The 17,632-nt window shown below is 32.2% G+C and overlaps 2 protein-coding genes across 4 annotated transcripts in view; both read right to left on the bottom strand.

Annotated features, from left to right (window-relative positions):
• plx (PTB_TBC1D1_like and TBC domain-containing protein plx) overlaps positions 1–17,632 on the bottom strand; it is a 42,585-nt gene that overhangs the window by 13,035 nt on the left and 11,918 nt on the right. The window contains exon 1 of one of the 3 annotated variants that reach the window (XM_088033481.1): positions 491–662. The exons of the other annotated variants lie outside the window; for them this stretch is intronic. Coding sequence (XP_087889607.1) covers positions 491–544 — 54 coding nt within the window. The 5' untranslated portion in view covers positions 545–662. Of the gene's footprint in view, positions 1–490; positions 663–17,632 lie in introns of those variants that run through there. 3 annotated transcript variants of the gene reach the window in all.
• Positions 8,794–14,007, bottom strand: LOC148177641 (fasciclin-1-like). The gene is made up of 2 exons (XM_088033482.1): positions 13,314–14,007; positions 8,794–9,853 (listed from the first exon to the last, which is right to left on the bottom strand). The coding sequence occupies exons 1-2, from the start codon at positions 13,740–13,742 to the stop codon at positions 8,828–8,830; spliced, it is 1,455 nt and encodes a 484-aa protein (XP_087889608.1). The 5' UTR covers positions 13,743–14,007; the 3' UTR covers positions 8,794–8,827.

Genomic DNA, 17,632 nt, shown 5'->3' with positions numbered 1-17,632 from the left:
ACTACACCAATTTACAAAATAATTCAACAAATACGTCAAATTTTAGAAATTTTCTTTCGAATAACAAACCAAAAATATCCAAAATTTTCTTATAAGTGATACAATTTCGAAATATGCAATGCTAAAGGAATCAAATTTCGAGAGGTCACTACTTGGGACCCGTTTGTTAACTGCACCAAATTACAAAATTATAAAACAAAGGCGTCAAATTTAATTTTTTTTTTTAAACGAACCCAAAATTTCAAAAACTTTCTTATAATGCTATAATTTCTAAATGTGCAACGGTACAAAAATGAAATTTTATGAGGTTACTATTTTGAACCCAAATTACAAAATTATCGACGCTATTATTATTATTATTATTGTTTATTTGGCACTTGGCACATTTTCCCGCAATGAGTCTCCATGAAGGATTCAGTCTCAGACCGGCGATTCTTATCTTATCGCAGATAATAAAAACAACTTTATCTAGGAAAAATTGTGCACCAACCTCAAATTCAATTTTTTCTTTTTCGCGGAGGTAAAATTCTCGGTTTGTTGACATTTCCTTGAAACAAACTGCGCATTATAATCCTAATCGTTCGTGTTGAAATAAACAGAAAACCGCCACGCGCGGCTAAAACAACTTGCAATATTCCACTATCTCATCCATGTTTCTCGTCAAGATAACACCTGCAACGCACTCCCTGTTGCTGCTGATCATCAATAACACACTGTTTACTCTTTATCTAAATTTATCCCAACCTTCCTCGAAATTCTCCGTTATTGCAATTGAACTTTGAACTCCCTGACACATCAAACTTACAGTTTTTTTCTCGATATATGAAGCATCGCTGTGAGAAGAAATCCGACGATGAGGAACGTAGCCGTAATTAGGCACGGTAATCATTTCAACGAATTCGTCTCGCGACCTAAATACGATAATGTCATCGGTCTTTTCAGTTTCAGCGCGTGTGGTGGACTGAAGCTGAAAAACCAAAACATGAAGGAAGCGACGGCGATGACGTCGACGTCGCTTCCAAATTTAAAACGCATCACTCGAGCAGGTTGGGAAACTTGGGGGTGACGGAGTTTTCAAGAACCCTTTTTTTGTAATTGAAAATTTGGTGGCAGCACTGCGTGTCACTTGCCAGATTTCCGGGTTACCAACCCTTTTTAAACTATGAGTGGCTAAAACTTGACTCGACGCCATTTTTGAGTTTTTGGAGTACATAAAAAAAGAGTTTTTGTTGACACCCTGTATACAAAATCCGTCACTTCGTGGACGTCATTGAGGACGCACGGCGGCTATTTCTGGAATAGTCGTCTTAACTACTTTTCAATAAAATAGAGTTTCAAAAACCAAAAAGCACCAGGATGATGTTAAAAAATTTTGAAATTTTGATTTTGATTTTAGGATGAGTTTTGGAGAGTTAATTTCTGACAACTAAAATCTAAGAGAAATTAGTGCGTCTAAGAAACAGAAAAATTCAAACTATTTATTTGAACCTACCATATTTCAAAATAATTTAACATACATGTCAAAAAAAATTGCAAAACTTTTAAATGTGGAATGCGTGATGCTACAGGAATAAAATTTTGAGAAGTTATTATTTTGAACCCGTTTTTTAACCGTACCAAGTTACAAAATTATAGAACGACTATGTCAAATTTTACAAATTTTCTTTTAAGGGACGCGCCAAAAATTTCCAAAATTTTTTATAAACGTTATGGTTTCGAAACGCGCGATGCTACAAGAAACAAATTTAGTGAGAACTATTTTTTGTACCCGTTTGTTAACTGTACCGAATTTCAATATCCTAGAAAAAGTATGTCCAAGTTTAAAAATTTTCTCTTCATAGACAAGTCAAAATTTTTTAAAATTGCTTTATAATTGCTATAATTTCGAAATATGTGGAGCTACAGGAATAAAACTTTCAGACGTTACTTACTTTTTTAAACCCGTCTCTTAACTGTACTAAATTACAAAATTATAGATCGACTATTTCAAATTTTTGCTAATTTCTTTTAAAGAATAGGCAAAAAATTTTCAAAACTTTTTTATAAATACTATAATTTTGAAACGCGTAATGCGACATTAATAAAATTCAGTGAGGTTTCTATTTTGTACCCGTATATTAACTGTGTCAAATTTCAATATTCTAGACCGACTATGTCAAAATTTAGTAATTTTCCCTTGAGAGTCAAACCAAAAGTTTGATAATTTTTATTTTAAATGCTATAATTTTGAAATACGCAGTGGTTCAAAAACGAAATTTTGAGAAATGACTACTTTAAACCCCTTTGTTAACTGTACCAAATTACAACAGTATAGAACAAACGTCAAATTTTAGAAAATTGTTATTGAGAGACGAACAAAAAATTTTTTAAACTTTCTTATAAATGATATAATTTCGAAGTGAGCGGTGGTACAGGAATAAAATTTGGTAAGGATGTTACTTTGTACCCGTTTGTTAACTATACCAAATTACAAAATTATAGAACAAATAAGTCACATTTTAAAAAATTTCTTATAAATGCTATAGTTTTGAAACGTGCAATGCGACAGTAATAAAATTAGGTGAGATTTGTAATTTGTACCCAATTCTTAACTGTGCCAAATTTCAAGATTCTAGAAGGAGTATGTCAAAATTTAGAAAATTTCCCTTGAGACAAATCAAAAATTTTCTAAACTTTATTATAAATGCTTTAATTTCAAAAGGCGCAGTGGTTCAGAAACGAAATTTTGAGAAGCGACTACTTTGAATCTCTTTGTTAACTGTACCATGTTACAACGATTTAGAACAAACGTATCAAAATTTAAATATTTTTTTTTGAGGGACGAGACATTTTTTTTATTTTTTTTTTATAAATGATATAATTTCGAAATGGGCGGTGGTACAAAAATAAAATTTGATAAGGTTTCTATTTTGTACCCGTTTGTTAACTGTATTAAATTACAACAGTGGAGAACAATCGTGTCAAATTTTAGAATTTTTTTTGGGGACCAGCCAAAAATTTTTAAAACTTTTTTATAAATGATATAATTTCGAAATGCACAGTGGGTACAGAAATACAATTTGATGAGGTTTCTATTTTGTACCCATTTGTTAACTGTACCAAATTACAACAGTATAGAAGAAATTTATTAAATTTTATAAATTTTCTTTTGAGACGAACCAACATTTTTCAAAACTTTATCATAACAGCTATAACTTAAAAATACACAGTGGTACAAAACTACAATTTTGAGAGAAGATTACTTTGAACCCATTTGTTAACTGTACCAAATTACAACAGTGTAGAACAAATGTGTCAAATTTTAGAAATTTTCTTTTTAGAAGCCAAAAATCCAAAAATTTTAATTTTTTTTTTATAAATGATATAATTTTGAAATTCGCACTGATGTATAAATACAATTTGGTGAGGTTTCTATTTTGTACCCCTTTGTTAACTGTACCAAATTACGACAATATGGAATTAACGCGTCAAATTTTAATAATTTTCTTTTGGAGGAATAGTCTAAAATTTTCAAAACTTTCTTATAAATGATATAAGTTGAAAATGCGCAGTAATAGAGGAATAAAATTTAGTGAAGTTCTATTTTTGTACCCGTTTGTTAACCGTACCAAATTACAACAGTGTAGGACAAACGTGTCAAAATTTAGAAATTTTCTTTTAAGGAAGCAGCCAAAAATTTTCAAAACTTTTTTATAAATGCTATAAATTCGAAATTCGTAGTGGTACAAAAACAAAATTTTAAGAGGTGACTATTTTGAACCTATTTGTTAACTGTACCAAATTACAACAGTGTAGAACAAATGTGTCAAATTTTAGAATTTTTTTTCAAGGACAAGCCGGGACAAACCAAAAATTTTCAAAACTTTTTATAAATGATATAATTTTGAAATGCGCACTGATACATAAATACAATTTGGTGAGGTTTCTATTTTGTACCCACTTGTTAACTGTACCAAATTACGACAATATGGAATAAACGTGACAAATTTTAATAATTTTCTTTTGAGGAAATAGTCAAAAATTTTCAAACTTTCTTATAAATGATATAAGCTCAAAATGCGCAGTGGTACAAGAATAAAATTTAGTGAGGTTTCTTTTTTGTACCCGTTTGTTAACTGTATCAAATTACAACTGTGTAGAACAAACGAGTCAAAATTTAGAAATTTTCTTTTAAGAAAGAAGCCAAAAATTTTCAAAACTTTTTTATAAATGCTATAAATTCAAAATTCGCACTGGTACAAAAATAAAATTTTAAGAGGTGACTATTTTGAACCTCTTTGTTAACTGTAGCAAATTACAACAGTATAGAACAAATATGAAATTTTAGAAATTGTCTTTTTAGAAACAAGTCAAAAATTTTGAAAATTATGTCATAAATGCTAGAATTCCGAAATGCGCAATGACACAGGTACAAAATCTAGAAATTACTACCTTGAACCCGTTTGTTAACTGTACGAAATTACAATATTATAGAAGAAATATGTAAAATTTTGGAAATCTTTCAGAATTTTCTTATAAATGCTATAATTTTGAAATGTGCGATGCTACTAGAATTAAATTTGGCAAAGTTACTATTTTAAACTTGTTTGTTAATTGTACCAAATTACAAAATCATAGTCTTTTACATCATTTTTTTAAAGCGAGTCAAAATCTCCAAAAATATCAAAAGACGAAGCCGAACTTTTTGAACCAAAATTTTCTTCCTATAAGATCAAACTCCTTAAATAAATAATTTTCTAATAAGCACCTATTCGTTTATTTTTTCGGTACATTAATTTATGTAAGCAGTATGTGTAGAAAAAATTTTATACCGGTTTGAACTCCAAGGCTAAAATTATGAAAACTATAAAAGTCTTTCTTCTTGTAACGCAATAATTTTTAATGTAAATAAATAACAACATTGTGTGTATATTTTTATTATCTATCAACCAGAAAATTTTCTAACAGAAAGATCAAACATCCTTAAAAAAAATCCTCCGAAACGAAAGGAGCAGCTTGTCCACTAACCTTCTCTTGAACATTTTCGGCTAGTTCGACCTCTCCATGGTCTTATTAGATCACCCAAGGTCCAAACATTCATCAAATTTCCTCCAAGTAAACAGTAGTCTTCCACGGAAATCTTTTTCTCCGGGTGTAACCAGACCTCTCCCACAACTCCGAATGTTTACACAGCCGAAAACAAGGCCAAGTTCATAAAAACCTTTGATCTCCACTCTAATAATGACTTAAGTAAACCGAAAAACAACAAACACGACAAACTCTTCTAAGCGACCATGATCGAGATCTACACCCATAAAAAAATGATCACTACTAGATTTAATTGACCAAAATTTACCCGCCTTGACCAAAATTGTCACTTTTACCAAGGCAGCGAGCCGGCGAGGCGCCCGGATCTCAGTCCTATTGAATTCTTCGGGTAATTGAACCGACGTCACTACCCAATCTAGAAGATAACGAAAGCGAAATAGGTTTTTAATGAAGACCAGATGATAATTGCCCTTCGACACGAGCGTCAATAAAACGTCACATTTTTATTGATTTGTTGATGCAACAAGATGACATTATTAACAGGTAGGAGCGAATTAGAAGCGAAGGACGTCGCGGGTGGTTGTGAAAAACATTTTCTACAGCTTCCTGTAACGAGGGCTCAAGTCACGACCTACGTTTTCACAGGAGACTTGATCATACGGTCCAATAAATTGTCGCGAGATTTATTGGTGATAAATCGCGTTTGTGTGGATTCGGAACGGAAGCGGCCTTGACATCAAAATCCGAACTTTTATTTTTACGACAGTCGTCGGGAGGAAATATGCCAACTAGATGTGTTGCGATTAGAAAACTTGTTGAAGTTGTGAGGTTATAACGCCAAATTTTGGGATTTGTTGTCATTATTCATTGTGTCATCTTCAGGGACGGATTTAGGCGGTAAACAAGGAAAACGCGTTTTGGGGGCATCATTAGACAAGGTTTCCGCAGAGTCAAGTTCGATTCTTTTTCTTCTCCGCCATGTTGAAACCGCCATTTTGAATTATACATATTTAAAATGTTGAGTTGAGGCTTTAACCTCCAGATGTCAAAAAACAGGGCTGCCAACACAACTCAAATCTCACAGTCTTAACACAACGTTTTATATAAAATTCAAAATGGTGGATGCAACATGGCGGACGACAGTCGTTCAGAGGAGTCATGCTAACTAGATGCGTTGCGATTAGAAAACTTGTTGAGTTTGTCAGGTTATAACGCCAAATTTTAGGATTTGTTGTTATTAATCCTGCTACTCTTAAATTGGTAATGCTTTGTGTGAAAGGACAAAATTTTAGAGCAAAAAATACAAATTCTACAAATTTTTTGTTTTGGAAAGAAAAAAAATTCAAAATTTTCTTTTAGGACCCATCATTTTCGCAATTTTATTTCAATGTACATAAAATTTAGTGAGGTTAATATTCTTGAGTTGGTTATGCTCTGTGTCAAAGTACAAAATTATACAGCAAAAAATACGAATTTCACAAATTTTCTCTCTTAGAAAAACGTCAAAATTTTCAAAAATTAGCGTTAACGCCTTTTATTTTCGCGATTTTAGTGGAATATACATACATGAAATTTCGGAAGATTACTGTTCTTGAATTGGTTTAACTTTGCGTCAAATTTCAAAATTATAGAGCAAACAATACAAATACTACGAATTTTCTGATTTTGAGAAAAAAAAATCAAAATTTTCCTTTTTTAAAAGCCATAATTTTTGCTACTTTTGTGCAATCTATGTTAAATTAAAAACAGTTGCTACTCTCAATTTGGTTATGCTTTGTGTGGAAGTACCAAATTATAGAGCAAAACATACAAATTCTACAAATTTTCTCTTTTGGAAGATAATGTTTTTTCAAAATTTTCTGTTAGAGCCCATAATTTTTTCAATTTTAGCTTATTATACATGAAATTTAATGAGGTTGATGTTCTTGAGTTAGTTATGCTCTGTGTCACAGTACAAAATTATACAACAAAAAATACCAATTTTACAAATTTTCGCTCTTAGAAGGACGTCAAAATTTTCAAAAATGCTTGTTAATGCCTATAATTTTAACACTTTCAGTGCAATATACATCAAATTTGGCCAAATTGTTACTGGTGAGTTAGTTAAAGTGTGTTTCAAATTACAAAACTATAGAGCAAAAAATACAAATTCTACAAATTTTCTTTCTCGAAAGGACGTCAAATGTCTCAAAAAATTTTATTAAACCCCTTAATTTTCTCAATTTTAGTGGAATATACATGAATTTTAGGAAAATTGTTCGTTCCTCTTAAGTTAATTAACCAGTGTGCCAAAGCACAAAATTATAGAGCAATAAATACAAGTTTTACAAATTTTCTCTTATGAAAGAAAGAAACAATTTCAGAATTTTTTTTAAGACCCATAATTTAGACAATTTTGTTACAATATACATGAAATTTGGTAATATTCATGGTCTTCAGTTGGTAATATTCTGTGCCAAAACACAAAAGTATAGAGCAACACGTACAAATTTCACAAATTTTCTTTCTTGGAAAGACGCAAAAGTTTCCAAAAGTTTGTGTTAATGCCTATAATTTTAGCAATTTCAGTACAATATACATAAAATTTAAATAAATTGTTACTCTTAAGTTGGTTAAGCTGTGTATCAAATTACAAAATTATGGAGCAAAAAATACAAATTGTACAAATTTTTTCACTTGTAATTTTTTTTAATGTTCATTTAAAGCCCATAATTTTCGCTATTTTAGTGCAATCTGCATGAAATTTGGAGAGGTTGCTACTCTTGAATTGATTCGACTTTGTGTCAAAGTACAAAATTATAGAGCAAAAAACATAAATTCAACAAATTTTCCCTCGTGGAAGAAAAACATTTTTTACAAATTTTCTTTTGGGAGACATAATTTTCGCAATTTTAATGTAATATACATTAGTTAAATTAAAATTAGGGAAATTGATGTTCTTGAGTTAGTTATATTCTGGGTCAAAGTACAAAATGATACGGCAAAAATTGCCAATTTTCTAATTTTTTTCTCTTGGAACGAAGAAAAATGTATAAAACCTGTCAAAAAAACAGGGATACCAACATAACTCAAATCCCACAGGCTTAATTCAACGTTTTGAATATTATATAATTCAAAATGGCGGTATCAACATGTCCGACGACAGTCACTAATCGTCGGGAGGAAATATGCCCACTAGATGTGTTTAATTAAATAACTTGTTGAGATTATAAGGATTAACGCCAAATCTTAGGATTTGTTGTCATTATTCAGTGCGACGTCAAAACTGTCAAAAAGACAGGGTTGCCAACACAACTCGAATCCCACAGCCTCCGTTTTATCTCAACTTTTTTTGACGGTCAGCAGTTTCGTCTTTATATAACTCCCAAGTGGAAATAAGTGAGTAATTACCCCAATAATTACCTATAAATATACCAATTGTCACCGACAACGAAATCTAATTATATTCAAATTATACGTTTAATCACATCGTCTAATTATATCGTTTGTATTGTTTGAACTTCTTCCCGTTCCCAACAAACAATTCTGTAGCACAGTTCAAAGACAGGAAGAAATTCCACGTGGCCCCCTTCTCCAAAGAGCTTCACTTCCTAGAGCGCACGCACTGGCAGCGTTCCAAGGTCCAAAACCCCCCAACTGCGCTATTTCTAAGACTCCCAAAACCACAGAAAGACTTACGATAGTTACGCAACCAAACTGTCTCAAGAAGCACTAAATCCGGAGGATAACAAGCCACGACTGACGCCCAAACTTTTGGCACGAACAGTGATTGAAAGGTCCACGTGACCAAATTTATTGTTTACATCACAATATCTTTCAGTGTCTTCCAAAACGAAGATTGTTGCTTAACCGCCCCCAGCGGTGGTTTGGGGGTGGCGAAAACATCGTCAATGATGTGCACCACGCCGTCGCTGCACTGGTAGTCGGCGCGGTGGACGCGGATCCACCTCTGCCCCCAGACCACGAAGAAGCTGGCGTTGGTGAAAACCACGTTGAGTTTGAGAGAACCGCCGAGGGTTTCGATGATGGTGCCACTGCTCTGAGGAGAAGACGCGAGTTTGGCCATGGTGAATCGTCCTTCTGCCACCACCACGTGGCGGGATAAGATGTCGGAGAGGTCGTCGGGTTTGTAGCCGAGATAATTCCTCCAGGCGCGGTTTGTGGGGGCGAAGATGGTGTACATCCCCTTTTCGCGGCGGAGGATTTTCCCCACTCTGCTCCTCTGGGAGATAATCTGCGTTGTGTTCAATTCGGGATCGGCAGCGAGTTTGTAGGCTACCGGAAGAAAAGGAAAGTGTTGGAGCTCCCGGTCGAAAACCGCAAGGGGTTGAGAGATTAAATGGACCACCCCGTTCGCCACGGGGATGTTGCCCACGACGATCTCAGCGAGAACTTCGCCTTTTCGGTGCTCTGCGTTGCCCAAAACTGTGTGGCTCTTCACGTGGTCTTTTCCATTGACCTGGAGGAACGAGAGTACGATGTAGATGTAGTCACCATTAGCCAGCGTCTCATGGAAAAAGTTCTTTGCCGAAGGTCTCGTGAAAAGAACAACATTGGGTACGACATGACCCTCAATAACATAACTGTCGATGTCATCAAGACGATGGTCGTGGTTCTTATCATTGATGGGGATGAAGAAAGTGTGGCCACCTGTCCTCTTGAAGAGGTTTTCTTTTTGGTGGAACTGAACTCTTTTGAAGAAGTTGGAGACGTGGCGAGAGCCGAGTTTCCAGTTTTGGTAGTTTTGAAGGAAGTCGTGGGCTGATGGGTCACTGAAAGGGGCTTGGAGTTTGGGGTCGAGGACCTGATCAATGACGTGGAGGACCTGCAGGGCCAGAGTTAGATTGGGTACTTAAATAAAGCCCAGAAAGTGGATCAGTGGTCGTTGAAACAACTCTTTGTTTGTTATCTCACCGCAGTTGTGGTTTGATCTTCCGGAGTAAAAGGATACGGAATTGTCTGAGTCGTTGCCACATGCTTCTGTCAAAACTAATCTAATAAGTCGTTTAATTTCATGAAATTTCCATAAATTTTCAATAATTAAAAAATAGTACCAAGTCAGAATAACAACTCAAATTTTACAAATTTTCTTTCTTGGAAGGACACAAAAATTTTCTTTTAAGGTCCATAATTTTCGCAATTTTAGTGCAATCTGCATAAAATTTGGAGAGGTTACTACTGTTGCATTGGTTATGCTCTGTGGCAAAGCACAAAATTATACAGCAAAAAATACAAATTTTACAAATTTTCTCTCTTAGAAGGACGTCAGTCAAAAGTTTCAAAAATTTGTGTTATTGCTCATAATTTTGGCAATTTCAGTACAATGTACATGCATTTTGGGCAGATTGTTACTCTTGAGCTGATTAAGCGGTGTGTCAAAGAACAAAATTATAGAGCAAAAATACAAATTCTCTCTTGTGGAAAAAAGAAAAATTTTCAAAATTTTCCTTTAGTGCCCATAATTTTCGGAATTTTACTGCAATCTGCATGAAATTGGAAAAGGTTGCTACTCTTGACTGGGTTATGCTCTGTGTCAAGTTACAGAATGATAGAGCAAAAAATACAAATTCTACAAACTTTCGCTTTTGGAAGAAAAAAAACATTTTCAAAATTTTGATTTAAGACCTATCATTTTTGCAATTTTAGTTCATTATACGTGAAATTTGGTGAGGTTGCTGTTCTGACGTTGATTATGCTCTGTGTCAAAGTACAAAATTATACTGCAAAAAATACTATACAAATTTTCTCTCTTAGAAGGACGTCAAAATTTCCAAAAATTTAGATCAAAGTCCTATATATTCGCAATTTTTGTAGAATATACATGAAATTTGGGGAGATTACACTTCTTGGATTGGTTACAGTCTCTGTCAAATTACAAAATTATATAGCAAAAAATACAAATTTAACATTCTTTTTGGAAAGACAAATTTTCTTGTAAAAACTATAATTTTCGTTATTTTAGTGCAATCTGCTTGAAATTTGGAGAGGTTGCTACTCTTAAATTGGTAATGCTCTGTGTCAAAGCGCAAAATTATAGAGCAATAAATACAAGTTTTACAAATTTTCTCTTTTGAAAGAAAGAAAAAGTTTCAAAATTTTCTATTAAGGCCCATAATTTTAACAATTATGGTTTAATATACATGAAATTTGGTGTGATTGTTATTCTTAAGTTGGTAATGCATTATGACAAAGTACAAAATTATAGAGCAAAAAATACAAATTCTACAAATTCTGTCTCCTGGAAGAAAAAAATAATTTCAAAATTTTCTTTTAGGACTCATAATTTTCGCAATTTTAGTAAAACGTTCATAAAATTTGGTGTGATTGTTATTCTTAAGTTAGTAATGCATTGTGACAAAGTACAAAATTATAGTGCAAAAAATACAAATTCTACAAATTCTGTCTCCTGGAAGAAAAAAATAATTTCAAAATTTTTCTTTTAGGACTCATAATTTTCGCAATTTTAGTAAAACGTTCATGAAATTTGGTGTGATTGTTATTCTTAAGTTAGTAATGCATTGTGACAAAGTACAAAATTATAGAGCAAAATATACAAATTCTACAAATTCTGTCTCCTGGAAGAAAAAAATAATTTCAAAATTTTCTTTTAGGACTCAAAATTTTCGCAATTTTAGTGAAACGTTCATGAAATTTGGTGTGATTGTTATTCTTAAGTTAGTAATGCATTGTGACAAAGTACAAAATTATAGAGCAAAAAATACAAATTCTGTCTCCTGGAAGAAAAAAATAATTTCAAAATTTTCTTTTAGGACTCATAATTTTCGCAATTTTAGTGAAACGTTCATGAAATTTGGTGTGATTGTTATTCTTAAGTTAGTAATGCATTGTGACAAAGTACAAAATTATAGAGCAAAAAAGACAAATTCTACAAATTCTGTCTACTGGAAGAAAAAAATAATTTCAAAATTTTCTTTTAGGACTCATAATTTTCGCAATTTTAGTAAAACGTTCATGAAATTTGGTGTGATTGTTATTCTTAAGTTGGTAATGCATTGTGACAAAGTACAAAATTATAAAGCAAAAAATAAAAATTCTACAAATTCGGTGCCCTGGAAGAAAAAAATAATGTCAAAATTTTCTTTTAGGACTCATAATTTTCGTAAAACGTTCATGAAATTTGGAGAGTTTGTTAGTCATGAGTTGGTTCTGCGCTGTGCCAAAGCATAAAATTATTGAGCAAAAAATGCAAATTTTACAAATTTGCTCTTCTAGATGAAAAAAATTATTTAAAAAATTTTTTTTACGACCCCGATTCCTGCAACTTTAGTAAAATATTTATGAATTTAGAGAGTTTGTTAGTCATGAGTTGGTTCTGCTCTGAGCCAAAGCACAAAATTATAGAGCAAAAAGTACAAATTCTACAAATTTTCTTTCTTGGAAGAACACAAAAATTTTCAAAAATTTCTGTTACATTAATTTTAGAGATCTTCTTTGAGACTTAAAAGTGTACGTGGTCAAAATAAAGTTTACAATTCCAAATAAATTTCTTTGTTTAGAACGATCTAAATATTGAGTGTTCAACTAAAAAGGTAACCACAGCTGCGGTTGTTCTTCCGGAGTAAAACGATACGGAATTGTCTGAGTCGTTACATGTTTCTGTCAAATCTAATAAGTCGTTTAATTTCATGTAATTTCCATAATTTTTCCGTAATTTAAAAACAGTACAAAGTCGGGATGGCAGCTCATAAATAAGTACTTAAATTACAAGTATTTACAACAAATTATAGTTATTAAATATCATTAAACTTTTATGCTGTAATGATTCAGAAATAATAGAGTTTATCAGTGAAGTTAAAATTCCAGATAATTTTCACATTTTCTTGTAGAAGACAATGCCCATTAAACTAAGATTTTGTGTCACTCGGTATACGAACACCCAATACATCAAGTTATATGTTGGTCTTCCTGATTAGAAGAGAACTGAAAGCCAAGAAAAAAACTCCACGCAAGGCTGCCAACCCACGAAATTAATACTATAATTACCACTGTAATCAAACTAATTTTTTAATTACCTTCAATTGTAATTTCTACAGTAGGATAATAATAATGTTGAGATTTATACTAATGTTTCCTTCTTGTTTCAGCTTTTATCTTCGATTGCTTTATAATTTCGCTGTCATTAAGTGGTAAAGGGCGTAACCGAGATAAAATTTTGTATGCAACTCGTAGTTAAAACGCTTTCTAAGCTCGCACTGCTCGCGGAAGACCATTAATTAAGACAGAAATAAGTAAACTGATCCACTTCTGCTTCATTCTTCGCTCACCTGCTTTAGCCCTTGGTTCCTCTTGCATTTCGCCACATAATTCGACTCCCTTTCGACAATCTTCGCATTGTTGACAAAGTACCCATCATCAACCACCGTAACCCACACTGGGGGATTTCCCCCATGAACACTTTCCAGCGAATAGTTCAAACTCAAGTCCTTCAAAGTCCACGGCTCAGCTCCCAGATGGTACAAAACCATCTCATCCGAGTAAAACCCATCGTACTTCGCCATTGCCTCATTCTGAGGCACGAAAACCGTCACAGCACTATACAACAAGTTGATCGTGACGTCATTATTACCCTTGACCATGGTCCTAAACCCGGAAAACTCGTTTTCTTCTTGGAGGCGATCGTAGATGGGTTTCCATGGGTGGGACCCAAGAACCAGAGGCAGCGAAATGGAGAGCAAGATGGCTGACATGGACATGGCGCACTTGTTTATTACCAAATGAATGTGATTTGGATTATTTTTGGGGCAAGGTCGAGTTTATCGGATTTTTTGTTTAGAGTTGAGATTTCCGGAAATGTGGCGCGGAGTTCACTTATTTTCGGCGTTGCCAAGCTGTCTGCTAAAATTGTGCGGATTTTTCCGATGGTATATCATTTTTGTTGGTTCGAAAATAAAATCGAGGAAAATATTGACCGACGAGGCGAGACACGTGTTGTATTTGCAGTCTCATGTTACAAATTATTGGGTAATGTTTAGCAGAGAAAAAAAATTATAATAACATGTGGAATGAAGATCGCCGCACATCTGCACAGTGACGTATGTCTGTGATCAATCTGTATTATTTAACCTCACTTTTTTGTACTATAAAATGGCGTATGTTTCTTCTGTCGAAAAAGCCACGCCATCTTTTTAATTGATCATCCGATATTTAGGTTGTTTTAAATAAAGAAATGTACTTGCTAATTGTAATCCTTATTATGAGTAACCGATAATTTTGAAAATTTTTGCGTCCTGCTAACACAAAAAAAATGTAAAATTGCATTTTTTCCTCTATAATTTTGTAATTTGATAACCAACTCAAGAAGAAGAATCTCCCTAAATTTCATGTTAATTGGACTAAAATTACGAAAATAAGACTTTTAACAAAAAATTAAAACAAAATTCAAAGTAAATAAATTGTAAAATTTGTATTTTTTACTCCACAATTTTAAAATTTGACACAGTGCAAAATTTTTGTGTATTTTCGTGAGAAAAAAATTGCATTTGAATTTTTTGCTCTATAATTTTGTAATTTGACACAGAGCATAACAAACTCAAAAGGAGCAACCTCCCCAAAATTCATGTAAACTCCACTAAAATTGCAAAAATTATCCGCTTTAACAAAAATTTTTGAAAATGTTTGCGTCCTAAGAAAAAAAAAATTGTAAAATTTGTATTTTTAGCTCTATAATTTTGTAATTTGATACAGAGCATAACCAACTCAAGAAGAACAAACTCCCTAAATTTCAGGTTAATTGCACTAAAATTACGTAAATTATGACTTTCAACATAAATTTAAAACAAAATATATTTGCTTCCAAAGTAAATAAATTGTAAAATTTGTAATTTTTACTCCACAATTTTGAAATTTGACACAGTCCAACTCCAAAATTGGCCAACTCCAAAATAGCAATTTCTCCAAGTTTCATATAAATTACACTAAAATTACGAAAATTATGACCTTTAGCAGAAATTTTTGAAAATTTTTGTGTATTTCCGTGAGAAAAAAAATTGCATTTGAATTTTTTGCTCTATAATTTTGTAATTTGACACAGAGCATAACAAACCCAAAACTAGCAACCTCCCCAAAATTCATGTAAATTCCATTAAAATTGCAAAAATTATCGACTTTAACAAAAAATTTTGAAAATTTTTGCGTCCTAAGAGAAGAAAAATTGTAAAATTTGTATTTTTAGCTCTATAATTTTGTAATTTGACACAGAATGTAATCAACTCAAAAAGAACAATTTCCCGAAACTTCAAGTTTATTGGGCTAAATTTTCGAAAATTATGACCTTTAACAGAAAATTTTGAAAATTTGTACTTCTTTTCAAGGAAGAAAATTAGTAAAATTTGTTCTTTTTGCTCTAAAATTTTCAACTATGACACAGACCATTACCAGCCCAACAAAAGCAATCTCCCCAAATTTCATGTTTATTGCACTAACATTGCAAAAATTGTAGGCCTGAAAAGTTTTGAAAATATTTGTGCCCTTCCAAGAGCAAAAAATTTGTAACATTAGTACTCTTTGCTCTATAATTTTGAACTTTGGCACGGAGCATAAACAACTTAAGAAGAGCCATCTCCCTAAATTTCAGGTTAATTGCACTAAAATTACGAAAATTATGACTTTTAACAAAAAATTAAAACAAAATATATTTGCTTCCAAAGTAAATAAATTGTAAAATTTGTATTTTTTACTCCACAATTTTCAAATTTGACACAGTGCATAGCCAACTCAAGAATAGCAATTTCACCAAGTTTCATATAAATTACACTAAAATTACGAAAATTATGACCTTTAGAAGAAACATTTGAAAATTTTTGTGTATTTCCGTGAGAAAAAAAATGCATTTCAATTTTTTGCTCTATAATTTTGTAATTTGACACAGAGCATAACAAACTCAAAAAGAACAAATCTCCCGACAAATTAATGTAAATTCCACTAAAATTGCAAAAATTATCGACCTTAACAAAAAATTTTGAAAATTTTTGCGTCCTAAGAGAAAAAAAATTGTAGAATTTGTATTTTTAGCTCTATAATTTTGTAATTTGACACAGTGTAATCGACTCAAAAAAGCAATTTCCCGAAACTTCATGTTTTTTGCGCTAAAATTTCAAAAATTATGACCTTTAACAGAAAATTTTGAAAATTTGTACTTCATTTCAAGGAAGAAAATTTGTAAAATTTGTGCTTTTTGCTCTAAAATTTTCAACTATGACACAGACCATTACCAACCCATAAAAGCAATCTCCACAACTTTCATGTTTATTGCACTAAAATTGCAAAAATTAAATTGTAGACCTGAAAAAAGTTTTGAAAGTTTTTGCGCCCTTCCAAGAGCAAAAAATTTATAATATTAGTACTCTTTGCTCTATAATTTTGAACTTTGGCACGGAGCATAACCCACTTAAGAAGAGCTATCTTCCTAAATTTCAGGTTAATTGTACTAAAATTACGAAAATTATGACTTTTAACATAAAATTAAAACAAAATATATTTGCTTCCAAAGTAAATAAATTGTAAAATTTGTATTTTTTACTCCACAATTTTGAAATTTGACACAGTGCATAGCCAACTCAAGAATAGCAATTTCACCAAGTTTCATATAAGTTACACTAAAATTTCGAAAATTATGACCTTTAGCAGAAACTTTTGAAAATGTTTGTGTATTTCCGTGAGAAAAAAAAAATTGCATTTGAATTTGTTGCTCTATAATTTTGTAATTTGACTAAATTTGACACAGAGCATAACAAACTCAAAAGGAACAAATCTCCCGAAAAATTAATGAAAATTCCACTAAAATTGCAAAAATTATCGGCTTTAACAAAAAATTTTGAAAATTTTTGCGTCCTAAGAGAAAAAAAAAATGTAAAATTTGTATTTTTAGCTCTATAATTTTGTAATTTGACACAGAGTCTAATCAACTCAAAAAGAGCAATTTCCCGAAACTTCAAGTTTATTGCGCAAAATTTTCGAAACTTATGACCTTTAACACAAAATTTTGAAAATGTGTACTTCTTTTCAAGGAAGAAAATTTGTAAAATTTGTACTCTTTGCTCTAAAATTTTCAACAATGACACAGACCATTACCAACCCAATAAAAGCAATCTCCCCAAATTTCATGTTTATTGCACTAAAATTGCAAAAATTGTAGGCCTGAAAAGTTTTGAAAATTTTTGCGCCCTTTCAAGATCAAAAAATTCGTAACATTAGTACTCTTTGCTCTATAATTTTTGACTTTGACACAGAGCATAACCAACTTAAGAAAAGCAATCTCCCCAAATTTCATAAATATTGCACAAAAATTGTGAAAATGAGAGTTTGAACGAGAGTTTGAACTTAAGACGTGGTCTTGAAGTTTCAACTACCAGTGCTACCAACACGACAAACTACCGTACAGCCTCCTACTCCAATTTTCCTTCCCGAATTGCTCCAAAGAATTTCCGCACGTGATTCTAGTGTGATCGGGGCGTGAATTCGGATTTATTTCGGGTGTTCGGGAATGGCATCATTGAGCAACGGGACGAAACCGAAAACTGATTACTCAATGAATAAAAATGAGTGCGATGCGATCTTTTGTGACCTAATATAAATTCAGAATGTA

The sequence above is a fragment of the Gnatocerus cornutus genome, chromosome 3, assembly GCF_029298725.1.
Source record: "Gnatocerus cornutus isolate USDA-ARS CGAHR chromosome 3, icGnaCorn1.1, whole genome shotgun sequence".
Taxonomy (NCBI): Eukaryota; Metazoa; Arthropoda; class Insecta; order Coleoptera; family Tenebrionidae; genus Gnatocerus; species Gnatocerus cornutus.
Note: the sequence above shows the minus strand (reverse complement) of the source record. Positions and strands in the feature narration are given on the sequence as shown.